The sequence below is a fragment of the Pelecanus crispus genome, chromosome 2 (genome assembly GCF_030463565.1).
Source record: "Pelecanus crispus isolate bPelCri1 chromosome 2, bPelCri1.pri, whole genome shotgun sequence".
Taxonomy (NCBI): domain Eukaryota; kingdom Metazoa; phylum Chordata; class Aves; order Pelecaniformes; family Pelecanidae; genus Pelecanus; species Pelecanus crispus.
In genome coordinates, this window is record NC_134644.1 from 38,729,918 (window position 1) to 38,740,760 (window position 10,843).

Consider the following 10,843-nt stretch of genomic DNA (forward strand, 5'->3'; position numbering starts at 1 on the left):
CGCGGGGAGGGTGCCGGCACCCCGGGCGGGAGGGCGGGCGGGCAGAGGGGTCCGAGCCCCGGCCGGCAGCACCGCTCCTCGGCCCCTCCTGGGCCCCCCGTCTGTTTTAATAAAGCTGGACGCGGAGTTCCAGCAAACCGAGCCCTGACACGAGTTCGGGAGGGTGGGTTTTCCCCCCTCTAGATTAACTCCGGGACGTGAGACTCCTGAGGGCGAGGGGTAGGAATACAATGGGAATGAAAGGGGCGGGTTTGGGTACAGGAGGAAAACACAAGCGAAACACCAGACGCCGTTGCACGTCTGGAGCAAAATACTAAATGCAGCGAAAGGCTGTGTGTTCGCCTCTGGCATTCCTGCGGTTTTCTCTTGGGGATGCTACATCCCCCCCCCCCCCCCCCCCTTAAGGCTCTTCTTTCGGGCCCCTAAAGACCTCCTGAAACCCCTCAGTGTTTCTCTAAGAGATGCTCAGGCGCACCAGGTCACTGGCGATGCCATCACCCGCGGGCGGGTGTCGCGAAGATTTGCAGCACAGAGGGCTGCGAGCTCATTTCTGGTTAAATCAAATCTTAAAAAAAAAAAAAAAAAAAAAGCCTCGTCACGAGAGCCACTGGAATCCTGTCGATTTTCATTTACCTGTGCTTTCCACGGAATTAAACGCATGTCATACATACTCTTCTGCTTTCAAATCAGGGACTTTGCCACGCAGATCGTGTTTCTACTGCTCTTTCTAACATTAAAAGATTGCCGCAGTTTTATGGCTCTCGACGAGTTTGGAAGCGATAGCAATTGAAATCGAAAGCCGAAATTCCTGCTCGATTTACTCACTGCAACCAGTAAAGCAGCAGATCTAGTTTCCACAGGCAAACTTGTCCTGAATGTCCTAGGAGCGGGAATCGAGCCCTTTTTTTCCCCCCAGGGTTTTGGTCTAAGAAGGTAAAATTCTCCCGAGGCTCCTGCGGTGGCAGGGCAGCGCTGCTTCCGGCAGCCAACAGGTAAAAAAAAAAAAAAAAAAAATCAAGAACAGGCAGATGCCCTCCGCGGAGATGCCGGGATCCGACATTCAGAACTACACAGAGGCAGAAACGTGTCCTGGATGGGACCCCGTAAATACCATTACATGCTCTCCGAGGCACATCCCACTCACGGCTCTGTCCTCCCTCTCCTCAACACCACTTGCGTGTTATGTGCTGTCGCTGTACCAGCTTGCCTTGACACCCCAGAATAATGCGCCTATTATTCTCTTCTCTCCAAAGCTTCCACCGCTAACCATGTCGTAAAAAATAGCCTTAATAAAATAGTGATAATTACACCATTATTGTTAACACTACCCATTAAAAATTTAAAAATAGGCGTTCTGGTTTGGTCACCCATTTGTGTTGCGGATCGGTTTTTGCGGCACTAAATGCACTGAAGGCGCATCGTGGGTTCACAGTCCTAACTGGACAGCGTCGGTCAAAAGTTACTGACACCCTGTTGACCGGCGAAGGAAAATAAATATCCCGCGGGTAAAGAAGTGTGTGATGCGTCTTTCCTTCTCCAGGCTTAGCACTTTCAAGGGAAATGCCTGATTTATGAGCATATCACTCTGGCAATGTTTTGATGTCCCCCTATTATTTCCTTGTTTTGGGAAGGGAGGGCGTTTCGTTTGCTTTTGGTATACGAAGCACCTTTCAGCAGCGGGAGCCCTGAAATCGGCGTGTTACCCTTTTGAACGCGGTCGCAGTGCTCTCGCCGCGGCCGTGTATCAGCGAGGAAAGCTGTAAACTCAGAGAAATAAATCAGTTTGAAAAGTTTTGAGGATAGTTATGACATCCTGGCTGTGGCCAAGCGAGCGAGAGAGACTTAATAGGTTTTAAATCTCGGTCTGGAACAGGCAGAGGGGAAAAAAAGGGGGGAAAAAAACAGAAAAGACAGAAACCCCCGTAGAGATACACTTTCCAATCTGCCTGGAAATTAATCCCAAATGAGGGAGTCTCCTTCCAAATCGGGCTTGACAGATCTGTGGGAAACACTAGACAGAAGGCAGAGCGCCGGACCCCGCATTCCCGGCGAGGCGAAGCTCCGCCGCCGCGGCGGGGAGCGGGACGGGGCTCCTCGCTCCGCCACGCCGCGACACCGGCTTGTCGACGTGCGAGGGGCTGTCGCGGCGGTACTCGTCCTGGGGGATGTAAAAAATATACACTTTAAGAAGCCTTTACTAATCCGCTTTAAACCGACCCCAAAACTTGGAGCCCAACAGAGGGCCCCCCCCCCCTTTTTTTTTTCTTAGACTCCACTCAGGCCTTTAACTCTCTGTGTTTAACCTTGGCAGATAACTGCTTGTGTGTCTGTGCGGGGGTGTGCGTCTGTCCGTGCGTGGGTGTACCGCAGCCCGTGTTGCTGCGGGCTGAGGCAGACCGTCCGTGGCAATGACCATCATCTCGGGCTCAACAAAACCTCCCACCTGAGGTACACGACGGGTGGCACCCTGGTGGGAACGGATTAAGAATGGGGTGAGGAAGGAGGCAGCAGCGGCTCGTAAACGAAAATGATACCATTTGTGGGGATCGGCCAGCATAATCCACGGGAAGCATCCCCAGGGCTCCAGCCTGCGAGAGACGGGATTTCCCATTAACTTCCCCGCTGTCGCCTTCATCGCCCGCTCTGGGAGCTCTCCCTCGTATTCCGAATTCAGCTCCCGCTTACTGTTTTGTTTAGAAAGAGACATGTAAACCCCTCTCCTTGCTGCCCCCAAACTCGTAGTAATGGGGAAATCCTCTCGGTCCGCCACAGACAACAGCCAGCCTCCTCCGACACGGCTGCCTGGCCGAGCTAGGAAGGAAGCTGGAGGTGAGTTTCCTTGCGAGGATGGGGTGTCCTGGGCCTCGGGGGAGAATGAGCCTTCACACACCCCACCCCACCCCACCCGGAGGTGTCAGGCAGATCAGCCCCCCAGCAAAGCGTAGGGACGTGGGAAGCGGCACCAGCGTGACACGGGCACAGCGCTGCCCGAGCCCCCACCCCCCCCCACCCCCGCCTCGCTGTGCCCGGCCCCACCGCACAGCTCCGCGCTGCTCCGCGCTGCTCCGCGTAGCGGGATCAGCGCTGGCCCTCCGCCCAGGGGGAGCCGGCTCGCCGCGGCCGCCGGGCAGGCGGCAGGGCTGGACTGCCTTATCCATCCATCCGTCCGTCCGTCCGTCCATCCATCCTTCCATCCATCCATCCATCCATCCATCCGCCCACCCACCGCCTGCTCCTCCAGCAGCCGGACCTGATCCTGCTCCCCCGGCTCCTGGCTCGCACAGCCCGAGGAGCAGAGCTGGGCTGCGGCAGGGGTGGGCGGTGGGTCCTCATCCGGAGCTGGAGGGGCACACACCCCCGTCTAGAGGCTGGCAAGAGAGAGAAGGGAAAGGGAATTTAGCTCTGAGTTTTCAAGAAATTGGCAAGCTTCGGAGCAGTGCACGCATCACACGTGTGATGAAAAGCAGCGCAGTCCGGAGCGTGGTGTGCCCGTGATGTGTGTGTGCGTGGAAACGTGCGTGCGTGTCTACACGGGGAGCAAGAGAGATTGGTGGCGATAGCCCTGTAAAAATTCCTGCTTTATCCCCCTGAAATCAGTATGCTTATTGCTGGGAGCACATCTTAATCCATGCATCCGGCCGACCGGGAATCCTATTCGCTTGTTTGTTTGTTTGTTTGTCTCCCTGCATCGTGCCCGTCTTGCTCACAGGGCTAGACAGACAATCCCAGCGTGTTCCCTATTGCGCTGCCTGTTCCCCACCGAAGTAACGTCACCTCAAATATGCCAGTAAATTCCTTACCGGGTTGGGAACGTAATTGGTTGAATGTTTTCTGTAACCTGACTAGCCAATAACACTCCGAGAAAAAAATTTAGAACAACCTAGTTACGACAGATGGTGAAAATGACTTGACACTACACGTGTGAGTCAATATTAACTAGAGATGAGATACTTGCCGCACTCGTGAGAAATATCGTAATACGCCAAAGAGACTACGTGTGCCGCTATATTTACGGTACAAGGTCCCTTCTTTTCCGACAAGTGCTGTCCAAATGGTTGCCCCTGTCATTTCTGTTTTAACAACATCTGCTAGCTAGCATAAGCTCTGGCCTTGATAACTTGTATTTCTCTGAGCCTGAATTATTCTTGGCAGACCTTCTTCTTGCAGGTTTTCCTCCTGAAAGCAGACAATAATTTATGCAAAACAATTAATTAAAAAGAAGGAGGGGGAGGAGACGTAAAACCCTCTTAAAAGCGCAAGAATCTTGGAACAAATGGAAACTGCGGAGGAAGAAATAAGCGTGAACGATAAACAGCAGCTAGCCAGAATAACTACAGCTACGAAAAGTGAAGCAGTTGTGTCTTTTCAGCTGTAAACCGCAATAAATCTGTAACCGCATTTCCAAATTTTAGACTAACGTTTTAATCTCAGTCCATAGAAAGCAGTAACAGTTAAACGAATAGGAACCGATATTGAACCAGAACAAGAAGTCAAGGCTATTTCTGCATTCAGATGTCAGCAGCGCATTTCCTTATCCTCAAGTTTGCAAAGGATTCTTAAAACCTTATATATGCAGTTATGCGGAAGCTGATTGCCAGCAATAAATAATGCATCCAAGGAAGAGGCTTGAGTACGTATCTTCTCACTTCCAGGATGCGGCTAGGGATCTTCGCCTCAATTCTACATCAAGGTTGTGGCTTAAAGCAGTCAAAAGGCTATTTAATTGTCAGGCAAGGCTTCCCCCTGCGGAACTCTCTCCGCATGTTACAACCTCTTTGCAGCTCAGCTCCATATGCATCTCTTTTTCACACTTCCCTCTCCATCTCGGGCTCCTACACCTGGTGCATCACGCATTTAGCCCATTAGCTCCGGCTCTTCCTTTCATCTTCCCCATGGCAGACGTTTCTATTTATCCACTGGCAATCAATGTGTGGCGTCACCGGTGGTACTGTAATGACGACTGCACCATTGAGGATGACAGCTTAGAAAGAAGAGGGCAATGGTGATCCCTCCCAGAGCAGCACAGCAGAGTGTAGCGCTCGCATCACAAGGTCACCCTATCTCACCGCTTGCACCTCTGCATTGGCAGGAGAGGGTGGCTGGGTTTGCACAAGGCTGGGGCGGGAGCGGGAGGGAGGGGGGGGGGAAGAGATCTGGATTTTTTTTCCCCCCTCCCTTAAGCAAAGCCACAATGGAAACCAGGAAGGAGATGGTGATGTTTCTGGAAGGGACACAACTTGGCGCTCTAGTTGGCAAGAGGGTGCCTAATTTGTCCGAAGCAGTGGGGAGCCCCGCTCCGGAGCCGCAGGAGAAGATGATCCATCGGAACTGCCTCAGCCCCAGACCTGGCCCCTTGTCGTCCCGGGAGAGAGGAGGAGGAGGAGGTGGCGGAGGAGAAGACGAAGAGGAGGTGGAGGTGCTGCCAGGGACAGGGACGGTGCCGGAGAGCCGCTCGGCAGCGGCAGCACTGCTTTCGGCCGGACAGCAGCCCCCCGCCCCGGAGCCCCCCTCCAGCAAAGGGCAGCAGAGCAGCTCGGACACCGAGTCGGATTTCTATGAGGAAATCGAGGTGAGCTGCACCCCGGACTGCGCCACGGGGAGCGCCGAGTACCAGCACAGCAAAGGTACCCAACTCCTTCCCATGCCTCCGGCCCCCCGCCCGCTCCGGGGCTGGGGGGCAGCACTGGGGGGGGGGGGGGGCGGGGGGGCTGCCGGAGGGGGTCTTCCCTTCGCCAGCTGCGCGAGAGGCAGCGAAGTCGGGGGGCGTGTGTGCGGGGAATCTCCTTTCCTGGCTGATTCCTCCGCTCCCTGCCACCGGGAGGCTTGTTTGGGAGTCAGAGGACGCGACACCGGGCAGCCCCCGCGTCCCTGGAGGGGAGCCAGGCTTCCCGCCGTGGATGCATCAGGTCTGCAGCTTGTCCCGTAGGACCCCCTTGGCCAAGACCACCACCCACTCTCTCCCTTCCACCGTTTTCATTTTTTTATTCTTCCCCGTCGCCTGGACAGTGCATGCTCCAGGAAATCCCTTCCCATCCTCCCCACCGGCGGGGTTTTTTTGTATGTGTTGGGGCGGGGGGAGCAAGATCAAACGGGTTTTCTGGCCGAGAGCTGTTTGTGGTTTTGCAGGGTGAAATGTACCCGGGCGAGTGCGGAAGCGCCCATAAAGACCGTAAAATCGGTCGCCGACTCCTGCCTGCCCCAAGTGCGGCAGCGAGGTCCTTGTTTGCACGTTGGGTTAAAAAAAAAAAGGGGGGGGGGGGAGAGGAGAGGTCCAAATTACCTTGTCACTTCTATGTCTCGGTGGCGCCAGCTCGGAAATGGTCCCAATGAATTAATTGCCTTTGGTCTCGGGCACAATGAGGGAGAGTTGCATTTGAAAGCAAACGCAGCGGCCAGGCCCCTTTTCCCCCTGCCCCCACTCCTTATTCCCACCTTCCCAGCCCGACAGAGCCCCCCCCTACCCCGACAACAACCCACTTCTCCCCCCTCCCCATTCCTCCATCACTTCGGGAAGAAGCCGGGAAGCGCGGAGAGCGCTGTCTTGCCCTCCCTCATCCCTTAGAGGCTCGTTGAAAATATCCCGTCCAGGGCTTCGGAGGCTGAGCGGAGAGTCCCCGAGGCCTCCCCGAGGCCTCACCTCCCGTTCGGAGGGAGCAGGGTCCCTGCCTGCCGGCTGCCCCGCTCCTGGGCCCTTGCTGGGCTGGAGGAAGGGGCCGCGGGGCCGGGGGGCTCGGCCGGGGGGCACACCTGCGTCGCCCAGCCGCTCCGGCTCGGGGGATGCTGCGGCGGCCGCCTCCGGCTTCACAGTGCGGGAAGCGAGCGCGGGGGGGGTGGTGGGGGTGGGGGTGGTGGGGCATCGAGCAGACGCTCCCAGGGCGCTGTGTGTGTGTTTTTGTGTGTTCGGGGGGAAGCGGGGGGCAGGTAGCCTTCCAGCCAGAGTGAATAAGCACCCGTCAAGCCCTTAACCGGTGCTGCATCCCTTTCTCCCTGCCCTCCCTCCCACCCGGTCCCTCTCGGATGTCTCCCCAGCCCCCTCAGTGCACCCGGGCAGGCAGAGAAAAGGCGAACGGGGAGGGATGGGGGGAGAAGGGAGCTCGCTGGGGAGGCGGGCGGCGAGCATCCCTCCGTGCCCGCCCGCCTCCGAGCGTGTGTCTCTGCTCCGGGCTCCCCACGCAGGGCCGTGCTCCGAGGCGCTGGCCGGCAGCCCCAGCAGCGGGGGGGATCACCCCAAGGGCAGCGGAGGCAGCGGCGGCTCCCAGGGCTCGCTGGCCTGCAGCGCCAGCGACCAGATGCGCCGGTACCGCACCGCCTTCACCCGCGAGCAGATCGCCCGGCTGGAGAAGGAGTTTTATCGGGAGAACTACGTGTCCAGGCCCCGGAGATGTGAGCTGGCGGCTGCTCTAAATCTGCCAGAAACCACCATCAAGGTACGCACAGCTCGGACATGTTTCCAATTAGCACGATATAAATCTATATGGCCAAACTTCCTTGCAAAACTCGGGAAAGCACTTCGCCAGCACCCCCCCCACCCCCACCCCTAACCCCCCCCCCGCCCCTTTCCTGGCCCTACTCAAGCACCCTGTAGCAAGCAGCAATGCGGGAGAGGGGATACAGCTCCCGGAGCCATCCCAGCCAGCACCGCTAATCCGGCCTCTCCCTAGCAGATTATTTTTAATCCTCCCTTCAGTCCAGTCCAAACCTGGCTCAGCTCTTGGGGGAGGCAAGAGGAAGCCAGTAGCAGCTCTTGTTTTCATCTCACTTTGCTTTGCCTTTTCGAAAACCTTTGCACGTGAAAATAAACCCGGTAACATAAATCCCAGGTGGATCTGGCCGCAGAACGGCAGCAAGGAGGCAGAGCTGCCGGGCCCGCCCGGGGCCGGGGGGGTCAGCGGGACGAGCCCTAGCCAGAAGAAAGGAAAACAAGCACCCTGGAAGGGCCGCTCCACGGGGTCCCCCTGTAGATTTATGGGGGCTTAGCTGATCCCTCCGCAGGCGATGACAACTCCCTCTGGGAGCGAGAGCTGGCGCCGCTCGCCCCTGGCCGGCAGAGCCGCTGCCGCCCGGGGCAGGGGCCGGTGCCGGCGGTCGGGCGGAGCGGGGCGGCGGCGGGTGACGGCTCTCGCCTCCCCTCTCCCCGCAGGTTTGGTTCCAGAACCGCAGGATGAAGGACAAGCGGCAGCGCCTGGCCATGACCTGGCCTCACCCGGCCGACCCGGCGTTTTACACCTACATGATGAGCCACGCAGCGGCCACCGGCAATTTGCCCTACCCGTTCCCCTCCCACCTGCCCCTGCCCTACTACTCCCACATGGGCATCGGAGCCACCTCGGCCTCTGCCGCCACCCCCTTCAGTACCCCCCTGAGGCCGCTGGACACCTTCAGGGTCCTCTCCCACCCCTACCCGAGACCAGAACTGCTGTGCGCCTTCAGGCATCCCTCCCTCTACCCTGCCCCAACTCATGGACTCAGCAGCGCCGGGGGCAACCCCTGCTCCTGCCTGGCTTGCCACAGCGGCCAGTCCAACGGGCTGGCGCAGAGACCCTCCGGATCAGACTTTACCTGTTCGGCCACAACCAGGACTGACTCTTTCCTCACTTTCACGCCCTCCGTGCTGAGCAAAGCCACCTCAGTTTCCATGGACCAGCGAGAAGAAGTACCTTTAACGAGATAAACGTTCGCCTCAGGGTTATTAAGAACTCGCCCCTCTCCCGGGCTTCCCTTCGAGTTAATGTACCTACAGCCGATGTTTATTTAATCGTGTTCTCTCCCCAGAAGTGGACACCTACGGAAAAATAAAAAGACTAAAAATAGCTCAGTCTTAAAAGGATTTACATTCCAAGGGGAAAAAAAAGACGAAGGAAAGAAATGACTAGTGATTTATCTCCGAGAAGGAGTCTAGGCACGGAAGAGGAAGAAAACCAACCGGAATGAAATACACTTCGGTAACCTATAGAAAGGAGCTGGGACTTTCTTTTCCATGGATAGACTTCTTACCAAGGGCTGGGGCTTCTGCGGGTCACAGCAACAAACCTTATGCACAAACCTACGCGACGGAGAAGGAAAATCTGAAATACTTGAAAGAAACATTATCTTGATAACGAAATGGCTTGTGCGCATGAAGAAGCAAAGATGTAACCTACCAGAGTGTTCAGAAAATAAAAAACAACGGCAAACAGCCAAACCAAAAGGTTTCCGGATTGCAACTCAACAGTATTATCCAGTTATCTCTATAGAGAAAAACAATGCTTTACCATAAAGAAAAACTGACATTCTGTACATTACTTTCGTGGTTTAATTGCATTCTTTACTCTCCCTTGTCTCCTCCTTCGTTTCGAGCAGAAATCCGGCATTTCGCCTCCTCTTTCATCCCAACTTTTATTTTTAAGAGGCAGACTGGAATTGGCAGGGAAAAAATACGAGCTCCTGCCTCTTTATGGGTCAGAGCTATTTGTCCTTTAAATAACAATGTCCTATTATCAGTCGCTGAAATGTGCCCACACTGACGAAATTAGCAAGTGATGTATATGTAAGGAGGGTTTTTGAATATCGAATGTATAATGCTCTGTGAGCAGAGACCCCGTGCCAAACGCTAACAAGCCGCCAAGGGAAGAGATTAGGTGACAGGGAGCACAACTCCTTCAGACAATCACCAGTCTGTAAATTGGAGCAACGGCGATTTCCCTTCCTTTGTACTTCAGCCTTCACTTCTCTCATTGACTTTTCCTTGCTGCGTCTTCTTTCTTTCTTTTTTTTTTTTTTTTAAATTATTATTTAATTCATGCGCTGGGTTTTGTGTTTCTTTCCCCACCTCTAATCTTCGCATTTGTATGTGTCCTTCACACTGGTCCCTCTTCCTTCTTAAGGTGTGTTTCTTTCACAAGCTTCCCCCCCCCCGCCTCCTCTATCAGGTATTTCGGAAGGAGGTAGCATCACTGCTTTTTCTTGGATTTCTGTCAACCTAAAATTTAAAAAAAAAAAAACCCACACGGACACCGGTCTGGGTAGTAGTTTCTTCCAAAACCGGAATTTCATTCTATTTTAAAATAGCCCAAAGAATACACTGTCATAATTTGTTACAACAATAACACCAACACCAACGATAACAACAACAGATACATTTTAACAACATATCACCCATATTTTTATTGTGTTTGTTAAAAAAAAAAAAAGAAAGTAAAAGTGTTGCTTAAGACGAATTTCACCTTCGTGCAGTTTCTAATAGTTACAGTTCAACAAGAAGGAAAATAAATGCTGGACAGAACAAAGACGTGTTGGCACCTCCACTATCTACTTTGTGTTAAATTGCTGAGGAGCCTCTGGTTTATTGTCACACCGGAGACTTTTTGTCCTCAGGGCAGGGAGTGAATAGCGGCGTTTCCCTATAGCGGATGGAGAGCAGGGAAGAGACACGGGCGTGCCAGGATATATTTTTCCAATTAAAAAAAAAATAAATTTTTTATTAGAGCTTTTTAAAAACTGATCCAAAGTCACCATCTTTAAATCATTAAGGGCAGATTGTTCCGCCCTTTCTGAATGAGATGTCCTCATGGACATGGAAACCGATCGCCCTTTTTGGACACTCGCAAATAGATTCTCCCCCCCTCATCCCCCCGGAAATAACAATTGTAAACAGCGTCCAAGGGCAGCGCCGAGCAACACCCGAGCTCTGCAAGCCTCCCCCCTCCTCACTTTGTCTTTTAGCAGACAGGAGAAGAACGAGCCCGACAAAACGGGAGCGAGCGCCTGGTACAAGCCCTCCCGGCGACCCCGGGGGAAGGGAGGGCTGAAGAGGCCGGGGGGCAGCTGAGCGCTGCCCAGCAACCCCGGGGGGTCCCCGGTGGCC

The 10,843-nt window shown here is 54.7% G+C and overlaps 1 protein-coding gene across 1 annotated transcript; it reads left to right on the forward strand.

Moving 5' to 3' along the window:
* Nucleotides 1-5,191: 5,191 nt before the first annotated feature.
* On the forward strand, nt 5,192-8,671 carry EVX1 (even-skipped homeobox 1). Its single transcript, XM_075706382.1, has 3 exons — nt 5,192-5,624; nt 7,177-7,427; nt 8,141-8,671. The coding sequence occupies exons 1-3, from the start codon at nt 5,192-5,194 to the stop codon at nt 8,669-8,671; spliced, it is 1,215 nt and encodes a 404-aa protein (XP_075562497.1).
* Nucleotides 8,672-10,843: the final 2,172 nt, after the last annotated feature.

Coding starts and splice junctions, on each gene's coding strand:
- EVX1 (XM_075706382.1), top strand. CDS start 5,192: ATGGAAACCAGGAAGGAGATGGTGATGTTTCTGGAAGGGACACAACTT. Junction 5,625..7,176: donor CGAGTACCAGCACAGCAAAG/GTACCCAACTCC, acceptor CTCCCCACGCAG/GGCCGTGCTCCGAGGCGCTG. Junction 7,428..8,140: donor TGCCAGAAACCACCATCAAG/GTACGCACAGCT, acceptor CTCTCCCCGCAG/GTTTGGTTCCAGAACCGCAG.